The sequence below is a fragment of the Anser anser genome (assembly GCF_964211835.1).
Source record: "Anser anser genome assembly, chromosome: 3".
Taxonomy (NCBI): domain Eukaryota; kingdom Metazoa; phylum Chordata; class Aves; order Anseriformes; family Anatidae; genus Anser; species Anser anser.
Window position 1 is genome coordinate 51,114,199 of NC_139722.1, and position 23,100 is coordinate 51,137,298.

General features: G+C 38.8%; 2 protein-coding genes across 5 annotated transcripts; one reads left to right on the top strand and one right to left on the bottom strand.

Moving 5' to 3' along the window:
• Positions 1-213: 213 nt before the first annotated feature.
• Positions 214-9,173, top strand: CCN6 (cellular communication network factor 6; the record flags this gene model as incomplete). The annotated part of the gene is made up of 5 exons (XM_083831109.1): positions 214-264; positions 3,007-3,298; positions 3,670-3,912; positions 7,148-7,341; positions 7,677-9,173. 5 exons carry the CDS (start codon positions 214-216, stop codon positions 7,956-7,958), a joined length of 1,062 nt encoding a protein of 353 aa, XP_083687235.1. The 3' UTR covers positions 7,959-9,173.
• Positions 8,130-22,060, bottom strand: TUBE1 (tubulin epsilon 1). Of its 4 annotated transcripts, none has more exons than XM_083829582.1 (12): positions 21,889-22,060; positions 21,739-21,812; positions 20,622-20,674; positions 18,026-18,083; positions 17,313-17,428; positions 16,573-16,694; positions 15,068-15,255; positions 14,115-14,290; positions 13,192-13,332; positions 11,433-11,573; positions 10,311-10,485; positions 8,130-9,785 (listed from the first exon to the last, which is right to left on the bottom strand). In XM_083829582.1, the coding sequence occupies exons 1-12, from the start codon at positions 21,911-21,913 to the stop codon at positions 9,627-9,629; spliced, it is 1,428 nt and encodes a 475-aa protein (XP_083685708.1). In that variant the 5' UTR covers positions 21,914-22,060; the 3' UTR covers positions 8,130-9,626. The 4 variants fall into 4 exon arrangements, with proteins under 4 accessions (XP_083685708.1, XP_083685706.1, XP_083685707.1 ...); XM_083829580.1 differs by having other exon boundaries at positions 14,115-14,257; positions 21,889-22,048; XM_083829581.1 differs by lacking the exons at positions 21,739-21,812; positions 21,889-22,060 and adding an exon at positions 21,382-21,732.
• Positions 22,061-23,100: the final 1,040 nt, after the last annotated feature.

A 23,100-nucleotide genomic window follows, 5' to 3' on the forward strand; every position in this document is an offset into this window, starting at 1 on the left:
TAGAGAAAAGAAGATTAGCTGGAAATTTCAGCGTGAAGCTGGATCTGCGTGAAGTGGAGAATTCCAAGTGTGAATGTGTGTATGTGTTCATGCATGTGCTGAGGAAAGTCGGGTTGGCAAGGGAGACAGAGGAGAGCTTTGTGTGCTGTGCTTGCTCTGACACAGCTCAGCCTGCTCCCTATCTCTCAGTTCCACTTCTGAATGTGCGGGAACATGCGGTGGCTCCTTTTTCCCACCATCTTCATCATCCCTTGTACGCAACAGGTAAGTTCATTAAATGGGACAAAAAGATTTCTCCCTTCGTCACCCTCTCTGGGTTTACAGTTTTTGTTTGCTTAATGACAAAATAAATTTCAGAGAAGCAAATTCCTCATAAAGAATATGGAGCCATTCCCTACTCCTGAGTAAATTTCATGGGCAGCTTATTTATAGCATCAGTCCTGATCTTCGTACTTTTTCCTTTAACCCGTATATTAACAGGATTCTGTGGAAAAAAAAAAAAAGTTAGGGAAGATCAAAACATCAGTGATCTTACTTTTTCCCCCCCTTTTCTTTTTCTCTCTTGTTTTTTTCCTTTTTTTTTTTTTTTTTTTAGTGTAAGCACAAATGGTTATCTGATGTAGTGTAAGGAAGTAAACATCTTGTCCATGATCATATTCCATATATATATATATATATATATATGCACAGTGATCTTAAGTCAGGCTAGTTTTGCAAATTCAGAAAGCACCTGGGCTGGGTTCTGTTGTGTCTCTTATGAGAAAAGTTTCAATGACAGCTTTTGCTGAAGGGATTTGTGTCAAGAGCCAATTTCACTGTTTATTTTCTTAATTTTGAAAATGCTCTTTATGTGTATAAACACATATGTAAAAATACCCGGTGTATTTTTCCTCTGCAATCAAGATAAATACCAAATGGAAATTTTTCAAGTGATTGTCTACTTCTGCTAACTTTCTGAATATTTAAAGCCTGAACATTACTAATAATACATTGCCTACTTCTGCTATATGTTTATTTATGCCACACAAACCTTCAGTCTTTAAAGCACATGAAAACAAACAACAGCACATGAAGGGCTGCTGTACAATGGTCTTGTTTTCTGATCTGCTCATAGGATCAGGAAAAGTATGCAGTGGGCTCCTGCGATGTGGATAGCTTTGTGTGATGCGGATAGCTTTGGTATAGAAACTTAGGGAAACAAGAATTAGAAAATATTTGGCCTGTGAACTTTACAAGCACTCTAAATTTTCATTGTAGCATAACAGTTTTGAAGATTTTTCAGGTAGACTGAGGTATTCACTAAATCCACAGTGAAAATTATCCGATGTTTGCCTGATGGTGTTTTTCTTCCAGAGAAACTTTGAAGTCTCACACCCCTCCGCTGACATCTGTCCCTAAAAAGGGAAAGAGAAAATGCTTGCTTAGGTAGAGTTCTGTAGGTTTAAAGCATGTTTTATTTTGTAATACAATTTAAACTTACTGGTTGAGGCACACATTATTTCCTGCTGCACGTATCCATTTTGAAGTGAGATACCTGACTTAAACATAAGCTCATATAGTTGGCACAGGCCCAAATTCATAATAATAATACTTTGCTTAAAAAGAAGAAAAAAATACACTGAGCAGCAAGTGAATTTTCTAAAGCAACCAGACACTCTCGAATACTGTGAAATATATAGTAACACCTGTTTTCCATGTAACCTGCTTTAGAACAAGACTTTAATAAGCCTCTGACACTCCAAAGCACATGTTCATCAAATTATCACTGTGGTTTGGAGAAAGGCTTAGGTGTTTGAAAGAAGTACACTGAAGTTAGTTGTTTCTGTATCATTGTTGCATTTAAATAAAAAGCATTGGATGAAATCCTTTATCAGCCAATGATTCACGATTAGCAACATTATTTATGAAACTATCTTCTGCCTGCTATATGGAATGCCAGATGACAAGGTTTAATATTCATCACTCAGGTTTAATATTCATAGCATAGAATTGCATGAATTGCTTTTGTGAATGAATACCTATCTTAAAAATCAGTCAGCCAGAGAAACTTGAATACTACTTTGGAGCTTCATTAGTAGCTGTGGATTAAGATATTGTAAGTATAGTTCCAAATAACCATAAAAAAAGGAAATTAATGGCAGAAAAAGAGCCTTTTAAAAGGTCATTTAATGCTGCATGCAATTAGGCCAGCTCAATTGTGCTGCAAGAGCTTTCACGTGATATCACAGATGAAATGCTGAATTCTGCAGATGTTTCTAGTCGGAGAACTGACTGAAAGGCAAACCAGCAGCAACCACTCCCCAGCTGCTGCTTACTGTCTGGGCAGGAATCTGCTTTCTGCTAAAGTCCTGCTCTGTGGTTTGGAGGAACAGAGAGAAACAGATAGCTGGGGCTTCACGTGTATATGTGTGTGTGTGTATATATATATATATATTTATGCAATTACTAGTTCCCCTGATTAATCACAGGATCCAGTTGGTGCAGCTAGCACAAGAGAATTTGTAAATAATACAATACCCCTTCCAAAACAGCTACATGGATTTCTGAGTCAAAGTAACACTCAAAAAGTTTACTATTTTGAAAGGCTTTTGCCATCAGAAGTGGCACAAAAGGTTGGCTATCAAATAGTAGGATGAGTCCGAAGCTAATTGATAGAAGATTTGTGAAAAGGAATAATTAAAATAAATCTAGTATTTTTAAAACACAATTTCTCTTACTTTAGCCCTGCTTTGTTCTACTGAAGGAAAAGGAGGGACTGATGAGTTGTGCTTCCAACAAGTAGTAGGTCATACTCACTGTCGTAGCAGTGGCTGCTGAATCTGGTCCTCTGATTCCTACTTAAGCTTTGAAGTGTCTCACTTTTTTTTTTTTTTTTTGATCCTGTGAGCTCATGAAAAAGGTTGTGTCTTCATGAAACTCCACAGTGTTTTCCATCCCACCTTCATCTTATGCTATACCAGCTCTGCGTAAAATACTCAGCTCTCAAAGCATCCCACTCTCTGTAAGTTTTTCTGCAGGGTGCAAGCCCACAGCCCGCATCTGAAGCCTGGGGGAAAACCTGCGGAAAGCAGCGAGGTCCAGCAGCGCCAGGAGCTGTGCCACTGGCCGTGCCGCTGCCCACCCGCGCCCGCCTGCAGCCCCGGCGTGAGCCTGGTGAAGGACGGTTGTGGCTGCTGCAAGGTCTGTGCCAAGCAGGCGGGAGAGACCTGCAACGAGGCAGACATCTGCGATCCCCACAAAGGCCTCTACTGTGACTACTCGGAAGACGAGCCTAGGTATGAAACAGGCGTGTGTGCATGTAAGTTGTGCTTTCACGTTCTCTTCTGCAAATCCAGGAGGGTGGGAGCAGGCAGGGGAAGGGTTGGGAAGGGAAACTTGGCTTGCTGGTGCAATTGAGGTAAATCTAGGCTTCACGCTGTTCAGAGCACCTGAGACTAGGGCAGGGACTCTCTTTGTACTTGCTGCCTATGCATCAGTGAAACCAGCTCACTGGGCACATGCCTGTTATTTGCAGGTGTGTTCAGGGCTGATTTCAAGCGAAGCAGCTGTAGTTATTGCTGGGCAGAAATAAAAAAGACGTGCTTGGGCTGGGAAGAACTTGAAGCTGTGAATGCAGAAAAGGATGATCACATGAAGCGCTCCCCCAGTAACTGTTGTTTACCATTGCAGATCTGGTAGCCGTAGGATGCGAGCTCAATGGAGTTTACTACCTTAACGGGCAGACCTTCCAGCCTAACCCGCTCTATAAGTGCCTGTGTGTCAGTGGTGCGATTGGATGTACGCCTGTATTCACACCCAAACTAGCAAAGAGTCCCTGCACCAGGCATGCAGGCAGAAAGAAGCCTGGACAGTCCATCTGTGGCCCGGGAAAGCAGAAGCAGCTTCAATCAACCAACTACAGACTGATGTCAGGTGTGTCCAGCTACCCTGGTAAACGCTTCTGTGCACGAATCTTGCTTCATTCAGCGTCCCTGGCTCCAGCAGCCAGGCTGCCAGCACCCTGGCAATTTGGCAATCTCTCAGTTTTCGCTCAAGGCCATTGCCAGGGGACCGGTCTGTCCCAATTAACCCTCTTACTCTTAGGTGACAGATTCTTTTCTCTAAACCCGAGGAGTATGAAAAGCAAAAACTCTTTTGGCTTCTGTCAACAGGGAATTGGCCGAAGCTGCCTTCAACCCATCTTTCTGCAGAGTTTCACTGCTCATCAGATCAGACCAATTAGGGGTGCTGGTGGACAGCCATTTAGCAGCCCATGAGCTTTCTATCCCTTTGTGGTGGTAAGGAGTCTTGGTTTGCACACACACACACAAAAATCATAACATTGCAGGCCCCATTTTCAAATGGAAAACATTAAAGACTGCCTTAACAGCTTTCCTCAATTCACAAAACTTCAGCTCCCTGCAAGGACAGCCTTCCCCCCAGTTTCTTCTACGACAATTTATCCATGCAGTTCTGCCAGGGTCAGCTGATACTCCTTTTAACCTCATTCTTGCTCTGCTGCTAACACCGTAGTTCTCTCGCTCACTTTAAGGAAGCTCCACTGCCAGAAGAAGCTATCCTGGCCCTTCCCTGGGTCTGGATTCTCCTGCCTGCCCTCATGTTGTTTTATTCCCTGTGCACGTTTACATGATGAAACGCACCTTTATTACAATTAACATGGGTACCAGAAAGCCAAGCCATTTATTTGGTGGCAACCTAAATTATGGAGAAATCATGATTTGAATCGTCATCATGAATCAATACAATAAAAAGGGAACCCAGTAAACTGATCAGAAAACCTTCCCAAAAGATTGCAGAGTAATAGGTAGAAGCACACGAGCCAATCTGCAGATAAACAGACTGAAGATAAAATCTGAGGTTCAGTTTGGACAACTCCAAAAAGTTAGCAACGGTTATGCGAGTTAGCAAAATGAGAAAGGAAGCTTGCCTTTGGTTTAAAATTATGACAATACCTAGTGTCAAAGACATTTTATAGAAACGTATTTAAGGCAGTGCGTAAAGCCACACCCAGGAAGGCAACCAACTTCAAATGAAGCACATTTCTAGGTAACGTCGCCAATTTGATCAGAGGTAGAGTCATAACGCACCAAAACCAATGGCACCCAAACCATGCTGGTGTTTGAGGAGCTGTATTCCACACACCTGGAGAACAGCATTAAGCCCTCTACATTCTGGCACTTCAACAGATCCAAAAGCTGAGGTCCACCTTTCGGTAACTCCTTCAGTGAGCAGACTGCAACACTGCACCTCACAGCATTTATCCAGGAACTTGAATCAGCTGCGCAACGTAACCTTGGGAAGAGACACCCAGCCTGTAAAGCACGCTTCCTATTTGACTTGGTTCAGGGACCCAACAGCCGGTCCTTGGGGAAGGCAGGAGCAGATCCTTGGCTGCCATGCGTGCTGAAGGATACTACTTAACAAAGGTTACACAAACTCAGCTGTTCGTTCTCCAAGATGCAGGTGATGGAGAAGGGCACCTAGCTAGGACAGCACTCCCAGACAGATAAGAGGCACAGTTATTCCAGTGAGATTCTGTGAGCTACCATCAACCGAGCTATATAAAGACAACAAAACTGAAGGTCTGGGCCAACGGGGGTATTTGGAAATAGCAGATAACAAAAACGAGGAACTATAAACATACAACCCCCTCAAAAGGAAATGTTTTGAAGGATTGACTTTATTTTCACTGTCCCACTCAGAGAAAAGCACCTTGAAATCTTGCTTCAAAATGAGGTCTTCCCCTTTCCCCTTCCCTTGACAAGACTTTTTCTGTCAGTGTGGCTAACAAGTGCCTGGTTTCACTTCATTGCTCTTGCTCTACTTTCTGGCTTTCTTTGTCAATTCTATACACCTAATTTAGATACATAGGGATGTACCTAGGTCATACTTTAGAAAACATATGAAAAATAAACAACCACTTAACTTCCCTTTATTTGTTGCAGATCTTTTAATCTGCTTGCTGCAACGAGATCTTTAAATTGCTGTCTACTTTCCAGGCATCCTTGTAATTCTGCCTGTGATCTCATCTAAACACAGATTCCAAATAGTCTTTTTTTTTGAGAATTTCAACGAAAATTTCTGCATTGCAAATTTTTACAGTATATTCCACCTAATCCAGCCCTAATCCATCGGAAAGTAGGCTTTTCAGTGATATCTGGAATCGACTGGTGAATTTTTTTTACTCCTCAATACAAAATTTAAAGCTTTCACAATATCTACTAAGAACTGATATTAATGCTTTCAGCACCCCTTTTCAAACTGTGCTTGGCATTAAATAGTTTTCCATGTCTTTTCCACTCTGGACATCTCACAGAAAATCCACAAATAACTCTCTTCACATGACATTTTTGTCACATTAAACTGGAGGGTCATACAGCACATGCAGTTTTATATTCCTTCCTAGGATCTGAGTATCAGTAAATTTTAATGGCAGATGTGGTTTATCCCAGCAGGCAGCTCAGCACCACACAGCCGTTCGTTCCCCACTGTCTCCCCCAGTGGGATAGGGAAGAGAATTGGGAGGGGGAAGTAAAAGCTCGTGGGTTGAGATAAATGCAGTTTAATAGGGCAGAAAAAGAAGAGAAATAATAATGATGATGATGATAATAATAGAATGTAGAAAACAAGTGAAGCACAATGCAATTGTTCACCACCTGCTGGCCGATGACCGTCCTGTACCCAAGCAGCAGTCTCCCTGCCCTGGCCAGCTACCCCGTATTAACTGTTCATCATGATGCCTCGTGGTGTGGGACATCCCTTTGGCCAGTTTGGGCCAGCTGTCTTGGTTCTGTCTCCTCCCAGCTCCTGCGTTACCCCCAGCCTGACCGCTGGCTGGGCAGTGGGAGAAGCTGAAACGTCCTTGGCTTCCTGTAAGCACTGCTCTGCAACAACTAAAACATCGGTTTGTTATAACATTATTCTCACCCTAAATCCCAAACACAGCACCATACCAGCTACTAGGAGGAAAATTAACTCTATCCCATCTGAAACCAGGACAGCAGCTCAGAGCTAAGACTTACAAGTAGTTTTTTTTTTAATGCTTCATCTTTATATTTACCTACATGAACAGAAACAAAATTCTTAACCTTTTATTTTCAATTATTTAGGACTGTTATGCTGCATAGGTAATATATTGCTGTCTCAGTTTACAGAAACTTACCACTAGTTTTGAAGAAAAAGTGCCTAGTACAGGCGACTCCTTGGACACCCTGTTCCAGGACCTGTGGCATTGGCATATCCAGCAGAGTGACCAACGAAAACAATAAATGTGAAATGAAAAAGGAAAAGAGATTATGCTTCATCCAGCCTTGTCTGACCAATATCCTGAAGTCAATAAAGGTACCTTGTATATAAAATTAATTGTTAATAGAAAACAAAAATATCATAAGTAACGGAAAAATGGATTTAATAGCAAATACTTTAAGTCATAAAAAAGCCTCTTCTCCCTTTTCTACCTTCGGTCTTCAGCTTTCAATAGTAAACTACAGATGTACAATTTCAAAGGGTTGTCCTACTGCTCAGTTACTCAAAATATTTATTTGTTAACTTAAAAAAATGTATTTTTGAGGGAGTAATTTTCAAGATTTTTCTATGTAAACATTGCAGCAATTTTTCTTACGTGTTCCATTTTCCGTGTGTCAAAATACAGGCTTTTCTTTGTTTTACTATTACAGATTCCAAAAGGAAAAACTTGTCAACCAACGTTCCAGCTTCCTACAGCAGAGAAACTCATTTTTTCTGGATGCTCATCTTCACAAACCTACAAACTAACTTTCTGTGGTGTGTGTTTGGACAAGAGATGCTGCATACCTAATAAGTCCAAAATGATCACTGTACAGTTTGAGTGTCCCAATGAAGGCTTCTTTAAGTGGAAGATGATGTGGATAACATCTTGTGTATGTCAGAGGATTTGCAGTGATCCAGGAGATATATTTTCTGAACTTAAAATTTTTTGAGTTACACCATCAACTGTAATATACTACAAGGGTGACAGACAGCACATTCACATCCTGAAGAGTTAGCATTACCTGCCACCCCAGCAATCTTTATACTGAAACTACATATGTGAATATTAATAAAACAAAAAAAAAACAACACCTGGAAAATGCAAGAAAGAGAGTGCATCCTTTTAAACTTAATTGTTTTTATATGTGGAAATACATTCTTGAGAATTACGTATGTAACACTAGTTTTGTCAAAAGGTATTTTAAGAAAGCACTGCAAGACAGCTTTATACCCCGCTTTAAGAAGTTGCCCCAAATGACAAATACATGTAAATTGACAGATAATCTGCTTAACCGATTACCAAAAAAAGCCAAACATATTACCCTGTAATACTTCATCTATCATTTTGGATTCTCAAATTAACATTTTCTACCATATCTGCCAAGATAAAACACAACAATGCTGCTTCAAACAGGATAAATCAATTTTGAGCTCAAATTCCTTTTTGCAGCAGATAATCTTTCTCTAGTACTGTAAATACAAACAATGCACTTGTAAAGGAAAAAATAAGTGGACATTACAGCTAATAGAGCTACAAAATTTGAAGCAGATGACTGTATAGAGTGCTTTCTTAAAAATACTCTCTAAACAAGTGTTATCACAATGATTTGTTGAATACTTCTGGACTTATACACTGAAAATTGTGCTAACTTACACACCCACTCAAACTCTGCTAGAAGGACTTCAAGCTTTAGGAGAACATTGCATTGGCCCGCTCTGATTCGTAACAATTCATTCTAAGACAGTCAAGGTTGGCAAGTAATTGGAAATAGCTGTACATTTTATTTTGTAAAAGTTCCCATTGTAATATACAAATCTACTTACCCTGGTAATTATAAATATTAAAACATTTTACTTGCATTCTTTAAAGCATACAAACTTTTTTTCTCCAGTCTTTATTATACACGCATGTTTCACTTACTCAGAGGTATATTGTATTATCTCATTATCAAGTGCAAATCAGCATTCATAAACATGAATCACTAAAATAACATGTTAATATTCCGAGTATAAAACTTGAAACAAAATGCATTTTTGTGAATTTTCTGTAATTCACAATTTTGTTATCAACTGAGAATGCTCTAATGGAGCTACAAGAAGGAAGTGAAAACGTTGAAGCTACGAACATAGCTTAGAGCATTCTGAAATGACTATTGGTCTGCAAAGTTTACGAAAAGAATATGCAGGCTTTTCTTATCTTCATCAGTGCAGTTTTAAAAAATAAAAAGCCTAGTAACAGTGATAACAGTGATCCTTCTCTGAAGTAAGGCCTGCCTTTAGTTTACTGTAAGGTGAAAGCCTGAGAGAAGAATTACCTTTTTGGCTGCTACAACTTCTCTTTCTTCTCTTTGCAACATATGGTATGTGAATTTATTCTACAGTTAGGAAGAGTGTTCTTACTGATATCCACCATAATTAGGTGCCTGCAAATCTTTCTTACATGCTGGACCTGTCACTTAGCATGACACTTCTCAGAGAGATGAGGAAGCAGTTGTCCCAGTCTCACTTTGGAATGACAATAAATAGATAGGCACTCTGCAATTCATTCTGGTTAACTGAAGTGATTGGATGCTTTTTTCTTTTTTTTTTTTTTTTTTTTTTAAAGTCACAGTTCTTCTTCACACAGCTATCTTCAGTCTTGATGGATCTGTTCTAGGTCCACCTTTTGTGGCATCCAGTTCATTATACTCTTCTATTAGGTCAGACAAAGACGATACGGCTTCAGAAAAACAGCTTTGCTCCATCCCATCTACTTGCAGATAATGGTGAAGATGAGCCTATGACAATAATAAAGTTGGTGTTATCTTTTTTGTTGGCATCTAACATAATTCATTTGGCTCAATAAGCATCATTTAGCCTGCACTGAAGAGGGGAGTGCAAGCAATGTAGAAAGTAGATTTAAAGATTTACTTCATGACAGCCCTTGCTTACATACTTAGCAACTTCAGGAATAAACCCCCGTGTAACCACAGTTGGCATTACTGATTTCTTATACATTCATCTTTTCATATTCTGTCTTCTCTGGTACCCTTCAACAAACTGGTAGGCAGATCTGTCAGATACTGCCTCATTGTTGAAGAAAGTAAGTGTATTGCCTGGGAGGTGCAAGTTAATAAGGGATTTACCCTTTTTAAGCAACAGCTGTTAAAATGATTCTGATAGGTACCACAACAACAACAACAAAAAAATCCTGGGCTGTTACTTTTAAGCAGTTTCTCTGTGATACCAAGATTTGTTTCCCAATACTGCAAAATGCTAATGATTAGTGGCTATAGATGGCTATAATGACAACAGAGACAAACCTTTTTCTTGTAGAGCCTCATGAATCTGTCTCTGAGTTCCATAAAAGTTGGTTTCACACAGGTGTTGTTTGCTAAAGCCAGAAGGGAATGGGAATGGCCCACAGGAGGTATTGAACACAAACCCGTTTTCCAGCCCTCTTGATTCCAGGAGACAAAGTGCAGGGAAGGCTTCAACCTGTGAAACAAAATTTTAGTTATCTATAGAACATAGACAACACAAAGCCTGAGTTTCCTTTGCCAACAAACAGACTGAAAGGTCAATATTGAAGACTTCATCACTAAACAAACCAGTTAGAATTAGCATTTTGAATAAGACATTTTAGACTCCAGGCTTAAACAGTATGTATTTAAATTTACAATGCAAACATCAATTTTATTTCGTTAATTTAATGCATCAGGGTTTGAAAAGTAAAGCTACAAGCACTCATTTCTATAAAAGGGACTGCAACCACTCCTAGATTTATGAGAGGGGCAGATTAATACTGTACAGGGACAATAAGTCCACCTGTAAAAAGCAGAAACTGATTGCTAACAATACAGAGCTGTTAATGTAACTATGATTCCCTAGCTATATGAGAGTAACCATGAAATAGCTGACTTTCAGTCAGAAAAAAACACAAACCCTACTTCTAGTTGATTTATTTTATATATATATGTAAAGCACCTATCACCATATTGATAAATACTCTTTGGAACCACTCTGATGGCAGGGGTAAGAACAGGAGTTGGCCTTTTAGTACCTCAGCACTTCTGTTTCCAAACAATTAAAAAAAAAAAGCCACAAGACGCTGCTGCCAGCCTGGTTTGGTACCCCTTCAAGATCCCACATTGGCAGAAGACCTCTGTAAGGGCAGGCTTTGATTTCTTTTACATATTTCAGAGTGGGAAGAGCAGAACAAGCACATCTAGTAAGCTCCCATTATTCGGAAGTCCAAGAATGCCGTGACTTATTCTAACTTGTTAAGCAAGCTATTTACATTTCCTTCCTTCCTTCAATTAAGGAAAAAAAAATTCTGAGTAAACTGATTTGGTACTGAAATTTGTTAGATGAACTGAGAGTGCTCTGGACAACAAAACACACTTCTAACAAATACCATGACTACTTTTTGTGATAGTACAAACCTTTCAATATTTCTGCGAAGGTCTGAAATTTGCACATTTCCTCGAACAAGAAGTGCACAAGCAAGATAGAGGCTGTGCTTTGGATCTGCTTGAATTAGTTGATGATCTCTACTAAAAGCATCTGAAAACATCTGATCCAACCTAGGTAAAGAGAAAACAGTTCTCTCTCTTAATAAAGAAGGCTACAAAAATTCTTCAGAATACCCACCTTCAGGGTTTAAAATTTTGTGAAGTCCTGGAAACCTAAAGGTTGGACTAGATGATCTTAGAATCATTCAGGTTGGAAAAGACCTCTATGAAATAAAGGTATCGTGAATGACAGCAAAAAGATTCAAACCTTTATACGTATGTATGTAGGCAGTAAGAGTTTTGGAAAACAGATGAAATCTATTTTCCCTCTCTTATTTCTCTTGTTACAACCAACTGTTGAGCCTGAAGTAAGAGAAGTGGAGGGACTAAGAGACATTTACTGAGAAATTTTAGGTCAATAGTTACAAACTATTAGATATTTAAGAGGATTTAACTACTTGAGGTTCTGGTTATATGGCAATTTGAATGGACAATCTCACTGCTTGTGATGGATTTGACAGGGAATTACAAACTGCTGCCAACCATTATTGGTTATCTGCCTGTTACACTTCACTATTTAAAGGGATCAATGAATCAGATTTCATTGTATTAATTTCAAGTAATGACTTAGGAAAAGCCTATGTAAATTCGTCCATTTATTCCGATTTTATCACATATGTCTACTTTAAAAGCTGACATAGCAGATCATATTCTCTTCATCTTCTTAAACAAGTTCTACTGCAAAGTGGGATACCAGTGACTGTGTCTTGAAGAGGTCTCTATGGACCTATAACATCTAAGTCATTCTACTTGTTCCAAACTCTCTACATTTACTGTCTCTATTTTTAAAAATTATTATTTTTAAATCACCTCTGCAACAATCTATTAAAATAAAAATGAGACAAAATGAGGAAAAAAATACTACCCTTTCCACCACCTTATTCTGAAACATGACTGACCAAGTATTGCCGTATAGTTGGCCACCCTCCCTCCAGTGCTGTACTGTCTCCTCATGGTATAGTTTCAAGCAACTCAACTGTCAGGACTTGGCAGCACAGAAAGAGGTGTCCTGTAGGGTCCTACCCTCTGCTCAACTCTGTGTACTTCCACCACTTATCCTTAGCTGTCTCTGTCACTATTTGGACCTTTTGCTGACTCAATTTAATTCAGTAAAACCAGTGAAATCTATTATAAGTGGTAATTTTCTGATGCGTCAATGGGATAAAACCTCTCACAAAGTTTCACAAGTGACTGCTTATTGTTAAAATAACCTGTTAAACAGGTTCACTACATCTCCAGGCTGACATAAAACGCCATTCCTTCCCAAGAAGTCTAGTTTAATTTCTTGTTTGTCTTTACAGTATTTTGTGTAGAAGTGTGTAACACTGCAAAGTGTTATTCAGAAGAACTTGTGGTGTGGATTCTACCTATCATCTAGTAGCACAGTTCTCCAACAGAAATATCAAAACACATTTTAAGTTTACTGGCTTAACCATTAAAGAGAAAAGGGACAAAGGATGTGCCCAAAATCAGCAGGATGAATTTGACAATGTGGCAGGCTTATAAACTCTTTAAAACTTCTACCCTTAGTCTTGCTACAAAATGGATTTTTTTTTTTAAATTGAAAGTGTGGAAGAATCAGAAATTAAGCTTCAAATGTAAAGCCTCCACAATAATACTTTCTTCTTACCTTCTAGAAGGTACGTTAACATCAGCCAGCGTATACAGAGGAGTCAAGCTTGAAACCAAGTAATGAAGTCGAGGAAATGGAACTAAATTCATGCTGATTTCATTAAGATCCATGTTAAGGGAACCTTCAAACCTAGCAGAGCTAAGAAATTAACAGACTTGTTACAAAATAAGTCATGAGCAAAGTAAATAACTTTTATAATGTAAACATTCATTAAATATATATATATATATATATATATATATGTATTTCAACAGTTCCCTACAATAAAACAATGCAGTGTTCAAGAAACGGTTTATCTGTAACTACTAAACTTTTACATTTGGCAGTAACACTGAAATTTCTTATTTCCTTATATTTCTCGCTGTAGAATAATTAATCATCAAGAATGAGACCTTAACCTTCCCGACTGTAGTCTTTAAAACTGTTTTTCAGTGTGTGGTCATAGCTGCTTGATGCCAGTATTAATAAATGGGCTGTAATAAAACATGTGTGACCTAGCAGTCATGACAAACTGTTTAAAAGAAAAACAGACTAATACTTTGAAAATTCTATTTCACCAAAAATTTCCTGCAGCAATAGACAGTTTACCAGCAACAACGGTCAGATGATACTTATAAAATAATACAGTTGGCCCAGAACTGTTAACTTCCCTGGGTGCCATTAAGCATTAATAGAGGACAACATCCTTTTGTCCATGAACCTGTTCGTACTTCAGATCTAAGACTATCACAGCTACAGCAAAACCTCTGCAATATGAATACATCCAAACACTTCAACATTTAATAACCAATTCTTCAAAAGAAAAGACTAGTATCAAACTGAAAATAATTTTCTTTGAGTTGATGCACACCTGCATATTTACAGCACACACTGCACCTACAGCAATATTACTTGTACAGAGGAATAATCTATAACCTCACCTCGTCAGGTTCAGCAGCAAGTTGGCTACGATATTATTCATTGCATCAAACGGCTTCTCCTGTATAGCTTTTGTAATGCCTGCACTTGACGTTACCAAGCTGTTTTGCTTCACAGTTGACCCTAGCTTCCCAGAATTCACCATCTGATGAATTTTGTTAACTATATCAAACAGAGACTTTGAGAGGGAAAAAAAAAAGCACAACAAAAAGCATGCAAGAAGTCTTATGCACAGAGCTTTCAAATTCTGTACCCCATTTTTTCTATTTCAGTTAATCTTAAAGAAAAAAATGAGACATGCTAGTCCTAGTTCAAAGATTATACCTTTGATATACATATGCCCGACTTTTAACCAGTTCCAATTGACTGAAGTCTTTCTAGATGTCTGTTCCTTACATGTCACAAATGTACATAGCTAGACTCAGAAATTTGAGTTTTATTCAACTATTCAAAATCCTCATCTTCTAAAAAATACATTTAAAGTTCTCATAATTCCTGTGAAAGCAAAAATATATTCCTTAAATATATTTTACTTTCTCTTGCTTCTGTTTGTGCAGTCAGGTATGTCTATTATGCCCAAATCACTCATGAGTAAAGTCAAATCTGTTGGAATTTGGTGTGGTTAGTCATTTCCCTTAAAAAATGGAATATTAGTACATTAGCACTGTACTAATACTGCATACAAATTGATGCTAAAAGATGTGGGAATCTCAGCCTCAGTAAACAGGAGTTTCTCACTATTTACCTTGAAATAATCATGAAAAAAAAAATCACTCTAGACATCTTTGCAGGTGGAAGCAAAGTACAGAGCATCTTTTATGTGATTTGATTTCAAAAGCCTGCAAGTTACTTAGGAGTTCAGTTATCACTCTTATCAACACTCAGAAGGAAGAAATATTTCCTATATTCAGTCTAATAAAAAAGAAATTGACAGAAACAGAATGTTATTCCTTACTTCATTCTCTATTGGTAGCACACAGTCCGCATGTTCATTAAGCTCCTTCATAGCCAGAACACTGTTATATGGAGAAGTAATAACATCATCTTCACCAGAGGGATAAACTGCAGTAACAAATCTATATACTTCTGGGAATTCATCCTCAAGCAAATTTAGTATTAAAGTTCCAAGACCAGATCCTGTCCCTAAAAATAATTATGAAGGAAGACAGAATGAGAGGAAGTCCTCCATGTTCTTATAAGCACTAAGTCTCATATGTTGGAAACATACAACTTTTCAATTATTTATATTAACGAGCATTTGCTGAAGCATTTGGAAGACAGTGGAAGCTACTCAGCTGTAAATTAAAGAAGGAAGGTCTTTCCAAGACAAGAAATAATTACATGATAGAAGTTTTTTCCCATACATTACCAGACAGGATCAAGTAAACAATCCTGCAAATTCCTGCAAACCAGGAAGTCCTAATATGTAACCATTTTTTTTTCTGACCTAGTACTTTTGTTATTTTAAAGCCTTTAATTTGAATTTTGAAATAAAACATTTGTTTAAAAAACACAACTAATCCACGCAATTCTTTAAATTTACTTTTCTCCTGGGGGATTTTTTATGAAGCTGTCTCAATCTCCAGTCAAAAAAGAGTAACTCCTTTCTCCCAGCACACACACTTTTTTCCTTATTAGCACTAAGCACATAGCACTAAGTTCAAGTCAGAGAATTAAACTGTATTTTTTTCTGTCTTGGATAGCTAACTTTCTCAGCAGCAGACAATTTTTATCTACAAACAACACAGTAATTTTCTGCTGTAATGGAAATAACTGTAGGGTCTCAAATTGAGTAAATGACCACAAAAAAGACCCTTGACAAAACTCCTGTGTCATATTTAGAGCTATTTTCAGTGTCTATTTTGATATCATAACCACTTATAATACATGCTCCTGACCCCTCTTCCCCACGGTGTTTCTGGGGGAGGAATACTTAGTAGCAATACAGAAATGACAAAATTGTCACCACAAGGGATGGTCCCATCTGATTTATTAACAGAATTCAACAGAATTGTGTGGAAGGAAAATTGAAAAACAATGGAGTTAAGCAACCGAGTCTCCTTCAAAGCCTTTCTGAAAACTCTTTCCCTACAATTAAAAACAACTTGATTACAGCAATGATTTCAGCATTCTGAGGCAACTTCCCCTTCTTCTGATCAGAATTATCTCAGTGTTTCCTTGTATTTGATGCCTGTTTAGATGCATCTGCTGTCTTCTCTTTAAGATTCAAAATGTATTTTTGTTCTAACTTACTTTAGTAAGTTCATGATTAGGGCTCCTCAGTACTCTAACAAAACAATAATAAATAATTATGAGTCTGCCTAATTGGACTATGCTTTTTTATTCTGCATTCAGCATGATGTAGATTATTACAGTAACCTTCTTTTCAAGATCTACATTTTTCTTTTTCTTTTCACCTGCAGCATGTGCAATCATACTTACTGTGAAAAACGTACTTACCACCTCCCATAGAATGGATTATAAAAAAACACTGTAGACAATCACAATGTTCTGCAGTTTTCCTCAGCTTTTCCACGATGTTTTCCCGGTACTGACAGCCATATATCTTATGACCTACAGCCCTAAATATAAGAAAAATACTTAAAAACAAACACACAAATGCAAAACGACCTCTAATAATTAGTCTTTCAGTTTTTTTAACTCCTTCTGTTTGACATTTTGTAAGATACTGACTAACAGTTCAAGAGATCAGAGTTGGATGCAGTGAAAATTTGGAATTCATTACGTTAATCAACCTTTTTCTGAATTTCTCTTTTTGGTAATGTAGTTTACATGCACAAAGCCAGACTCCATGATGCACAGAAATCTGAAATGCATTTGTTCATATATCTCATTTCTACACTAGTTGCACAGTCTCAAACTAGATTGATTAGGGGTTTGACTGAGCAATGGCAACAGCTGAATGCCAAAAAAAAAAAGCAAAATGGAAAGCATGTTCTTTTGAAAAAAGGGGGGGGGGGGGAGAGAAAAAATGGACGAAATGATTTATCAGCAGAATTATCCTCCTGCAAAATGCTTTTCAAAGCCCTCCTTCAGGCAACAGTGACTCCGAAGTTCACTGGTAATATGCTGCAGCTCCCCAGGTGCAGCAGAATGAACTAGAAAGCTACTGTTATCATTTCCCTTTTCAAATGCCATCTAATTAGTTACTAAGAAGTACTTTCTGAAGAGGATCTCACCAGTTGTTTCCTGAACCAGAAACATCTGTGATAAGCTGCTTGCTATCAAACACATCTCTCAATGGTCCCTGCAGAATTTCATTTACCACGCCCTCCTCCATGTCAATCAACAGCGCCTGTGAGAAAGGCATGTATTACAATTCAGGCAGTAAGCAAGCCACTCTTTGAAACAACCACAAAAGAAATAGAAAATAATTTACAATATCAAAGGTATGTTGTTTCTACTGTGCTCCAGAGAGACTTTTTTTCCCCACTTGTTAACTACGAAACTAACTTGTAAAATTCACCTTGACTGCTTTGCCAGAAGTCGTTCAATAAAATAGTATTTCAGATACTGCAATTGTGTTAAAATGTTAATAATACTTTTCCCAAATACTCAGAAGTAAAGGAATTAAAGCAGTTACATTTAAAATTTTGTTGCTTATCAATCACTTAAAAAGAAGTGGCTCACCTCCCCTGCGCCCCTCAAAATTTACAAATAAAACCTTGCTTGATAATATCTGCAATGGTTTTATTAAAATTATACTTTAAATTAAGGAACAAGCCTGGCTGCAAACTGCATTACTCCACTGAACCATAAGTTACTACTGGAAATTTTGATATTCAAAGTAGTAAATCAAAACATATGAATTTATAAGAATGTTAGGAAAATCCTTACACAATTGGGCGTAAGTATGCAATGTAAAAGGAGTAACTGTTACAGATTGTCTTACTCGTGCTTTTAAAGAGCAGATTTTTCCTTTGTAAATATCAGGACCATCACCAGCACTTCTGGAAAAGAAGAAAAAAAAATCCAAACTCAGAACCATAATAGAAAATAAGGCAATGTGTATTGGAATACAATTCCCTCCTTAATTTTCAGTGTTCGGAGGACTATTACAATACAAATAGAAACACCCTGAAACGTACACTGCTAAGAAATGCCCCGTAATTTCCTAAAAGAATGCAATTAAGGGATACAATCTCAGTGAGAAATATTCTAAGCAGTACTTCAGGAGGCTGAAAAGGATAAGCATCAAAAGTTTCCTCTCCAATACAGCCTCTAATTGAGTTCTACAAGCATTGCCAAAACTGAAAGTACCCTCTTTTTTCTAGCATGTGGTGCATCTACATCATATAAAGGAACACAGTTCACCAAATAACACCGCTAGATTTTCAGTGGGGGTAATACAGCACTGTTTTACAGCTCAAGGCGTGAAAGCAGCGTAACAGCTCTAGTGCCTGGCTTACTCTGCCATTAAGATTTACTAGGTCAGAAATCATGCTGTGCTGACACAGCTTTAGTACCCCCCAGGACTGGTTGTACTGAGCCAGTCCAGAGGGCTGTGCATTGCGTACAAGTGCTTTTTTCCATAATTAAATGCTGGTGCTTCTGCACTCAAAGGTTGAGATGTTCTGGTCTGGCTCAAACATATTCAACACAGAATAAAAAAAAAAAGAAAAAAACGCAGGGATACTGGAAGATGACTCTAATTTTTTCCCACAATTTACCTAGTTTGGGGGCCAGTCAACCCTAAGATCACACAATATGAAATATCCCTTAAGACTATTCTACATTCAACCACAATAATAATCCAAAATGTCAGCTGAAAGTACCAAATGTTCTGACCATGCTCTGTCCCATCAGGAACAAGCGGAAGAGAGAGGATGGGGCTGCACTGGACTGCTCAAGGAGCTTCTACACTCTCACTCAAAGCAGCTCTCCGAACACTTCTCATTAGCTGAGCAGCTCACAGCAGCCTACAGAACTCATGTTGATTACTCTAGCCTATGCAACTCCCTGTATGAGTCCACTGTAGCACCAGAAAATCCAGCCAGAGGAGTTCTATTTCTCTTCAGGGACTAACAAAATCCAAAAGGAAAATAAACAAATGAGCAAACAAACAAACCCTGTATCTTTCTCTTAACTAGTCTTTGTGGTCTTTCACGACAGCTTGTACTTCCATTCACTTTGATGTAACCCTTGGCTTATTTAAGACGTGCTTTTCTGCATATAAAACCATACATTTTTTATTAAGTTCAACATATAACTGATATAACATATCATCATATGTCTGAATGCAATATGCACGATCTTTGGGGTAAGACATCACCATCCATATCTAATAAATGTTTTGGGTACCTAAATTTACCACAAGAAGGCTCAAATATGGAAACTGTGTTATACAATTAGCTCATTAGCACACTTCATTGTCACATACATGTATGTTCACTTTAAATCTGGGTAATTATTTTGGCTGATTGAAGTTGCTTTTAGTAGTTATCATTATACAACCAGCTTCATGAAGGTAGGGGAAAATATTTTGCTTCTCAGTCTACAGGAGCAAGCTCGTCTTCTGGCCATTGCTGTCATCATTATAGGAGGCTTTCAGATGTTCCCTTTGTTGAACACTCTAATCTCTGATTTCCAGAAAGATGATACTAGCAGCAGCCTTTACTACAGAAGGTGTATGTTCTTGCAGCACATGAGCAGATACTCGTTGCAACTTCTACAGTACTTACTTTCCACGTACAGAGAGAAAAGAGATGTTTACATTGCAGCCAACCTGTCAAAGGTTTGGTGCTTTCATCTGGCACATATGAAAACATTGTTTACAACCAGATTTTCTTGACAAAAAAAAAAAAAAGATATTCTAAGAATTTCTAAGAAAAAGAACTGAGACAAAATACGATTCCAATTCCATTCCAGTTAAAATTGCATGCTGTACTTTTTTCATATGATGGAAGGAAACAGAGGCTGGTCAAATGCTTTTTAACAAATTACAATGTAACAACAATATCCAGATGCCCACTAAAAGATTTCTGTAACCGGACAGACAGATATGATTTTTAACGTATGAATTGGATAACTTAAAAAAAAAATCACAACCACCACTCTGTGCAGCAAACTACAGATAAAAATCAGGTAAAAGGGATTTAAAAACTGACAGGACCTTTTCTATCTTACATGTAATTCCTCCTACAACTCTTCAATACATGCTGCAAAGTTATTATTCAGAGAGCTTGCAATCTGATCATGATTGGCAAGAGCAAAAGCTATCAGATCTTGACTGTCCATTTTTTGGATACGAAGAAAGAAAAGCAAAGCCAAACACTTTCAACAAATTTAGTTACTGAAGTAAATATACTTAGAATGGAAAGGTGAAGATAGTGTTTTAAGGAGAAGACAAAAAAGAAGACAAAAAATCTTTTTCTAGCACACACTAAATATGACCTGAAAAAAAAACTTTAAATTAAAGGTTAAGAGGAGGGACTAGAATTGTTGATCTGTTGTGTTAAACTCACGAGTTTCTTGATAAGAAGTCTTACCTTGTATCTACATTCCTGAAGAAACTGCTTAATGCTTCATCATAAATTCCTTTCTGAAAATAAACAATTCAAGATAAAATGTTATGTCAGAAATTCTCAGTCATTCTCATTCTCAGTCATTCTCATTCTCAGAATTCAGTGCTTTTTCATTGAACAATTTATGCTGGAGTGAACCCCTGAAGGTTACCAAACTTCCCCACTCAAACCAGGGTAAACATCAGAGTTCAATCCTACTAGCTCCAGTCAGCATTAAAAAGCACATTTCACTGAAGTGTCAGTTGATATTAAAAACCAACAGGAGGATGTAACTAGCAAGTGATTTTTTCGGCCAAAGATTAAATAAATACTCTTCCCTCATTTCTACAGATTTAGGATTTTACTGAAGATCTCAATGAAATTACTAAATGGCTGCTGTCTAGCTGATTCAGCTCATCAGTGATGTGACGCTGGGACAGTTCCATGCCCAAGATGTTCTGTGGAAATGAAAGCACAGTACGCTGCTGTATCAGTGATTTCCAAGCTCCCTGCCGAGGGATGGTGTGTAGATCACTTCTCCCACCATAAAGTTTGTCAATCTAATACACTTTAATGTTATTAACCTTTTCCAGATTATCACAGTCTTCAAGTACTGATGAAGCAGAGTTTGGAAGTCAGTGTTCCCTACGACACTAAAACCAAGAGATGCTCCATATGAACTTCACCTATTGCCTTACTGTAGCTGCTTCAGCAAAAGGCATTGAGAGGGTCTGCTCACCATTACCTCTGCTATCACCAGGTATTTGTCAGCAAATGGTCTCCGTGAAGAGTAGCATGAAGAGTGCATTTTGCACGGGTTGCTCGGCACAGCCCTGTGCCCTCTTTACCCCGCCGTTTTGCTCCGCACACCTGCACAGCAAGTCACCGCACAGCATGCGCTAGTATGGAAAGGCTTTGGGGTGGCGGTTTTTTTAGCTTTATCGCCAGTGACACCAGGGCCAAGGTGACAGCGCCGGCAGCGACCAACCTTCCCGTTTCCTCACACACGGCAACGCCGGCCTTCAGGGAGACAGCCCGGCCTTTAATTTAACAAAGCAGGCAGGGTGCTAGGGCCGCCTGCCCCGGGAAGCGGCGCCGTTACCTTGTTGACGGCGGCGTGCTCCCGCAGCGCCAGGTCCCAGAAGCGGCAGCCCACCTGGTTCCCGCACTGGCCCACTGCAAAGGGGAGAGACAGGGGACGGGTCAGGCAGGGCACGGCAAATGGCGGCGGCACGGGTCGGCGGCCCCTTACCCTGCACCACCACCGACTGCGTCATGGCCGCCACAGGCACCCTGCAGCCGCCTCGCAGCTCGGCGCCGCTCACTACATCCCCCCCCGCCTTCCCCCGCAGTGGAATGTTCCACCCGCTGGGCTCGCCGAGGGGGCTCGGTCGCGTGGAATGGAACGTTCCGGGGGAGGGGGGTGCGGTGTGGAGGGTGGGCGGTGCCTAGGGTGGGGCTGCGCCTGGCGCCCGCTCGTCCCAACGGCCGCCGCTGCCGAGGGAGGAGAACGCGTTCTGTGGGGGAATACAGAATTCTTTTTTTTTTTTTTTTGGTCAAAATTGTGTGAAAAGATACATTTTGTTCCAAATATATTTTCAAAATATATTTCCCAAATATACGATTCACTCGCTGGTGCAAAATGTATAAAAGTATATGAAACTATACATCAAAAATAAAATGAAAACAGGCTCATGTGGAAATGCCCAATGACATGCCCTCCCACCAGACCTGTAAATTACATTTTTTAAAGTTCAGTTTAATATTTCTTGAGCAAATAATTGTCCACAGTGGATTAAGGAGGTGGTTTCTCCTCAGTGTTGAACACAGCAACTTTGGGACCCAGTCAGTATACCCTAAACCTTTATTGACTCTGGAGCAACCATAGTGCTGACTCCTGCGCATGACCTAGGATCCCATACAGATTACAAGTCCCCAGAAAAACAAAGTTATAGCAAATGGCTAAAAAAAAATAATCCTGAAAGTATTGACTATGTATTGCTGCAAACAATAATAGTAATACTTGATGTATAAGAAATGCATGTAAGAAATACATATCCAGACTAATTTTTAAAAGCTGAGTTGAAAGAAAAGAATCCATATACTGGAAATATGTAGTGTTTTAGGTTCTTAAGGAAAAGTACGGAGTAGTTTAAGCTTACACAGGCTTCACATTTGAAGTTGCAAAGGACCAGTGGGTTCATTGTTACAGGTGGATGGAAATCTCAGTATGAATAGAGTAATACTGGCTGAATAGAATAATGCTGCCTCAAACTCTTCTTTTATAAACAATTGCTAGTGTAAAACTTCATGGATATTAATCAGGAAAGCAGATAGTAATTTCTCATCTCTCTGGACAAACTAAGTGCAACCTGTAGCTTAATTTTATTCCCTGTGATTACCAAGACTGGTCCAAAACTGTGGTCTGTTCTAGCTGCTGGATGTGAGGCTATTTCTATATTTT

Bases quoted from the DNA above. Each gene is read 5' to 3' on its own strand.
- TUBE1 (XM_083829582.1), bottom strand. From the start codon at position 21,913: ATGACGCAGTCGGTGGTGGTGCAGG. The intron at 18,084-20,621 runs GTAAGACTTCTT...CTTCTTTTCCAG, and splicing joins TTCAGGAATGTAGATACAAG to AAGTGCTGGTGATGGTCCTG. The intron at 10,486-11,432 runs GTTTGTACTATC...TTTGTTTCACAG, and splicing joins CTTCGCAGAAATATTGAAAG to GTTGAAGCCTTCCCTGCACT.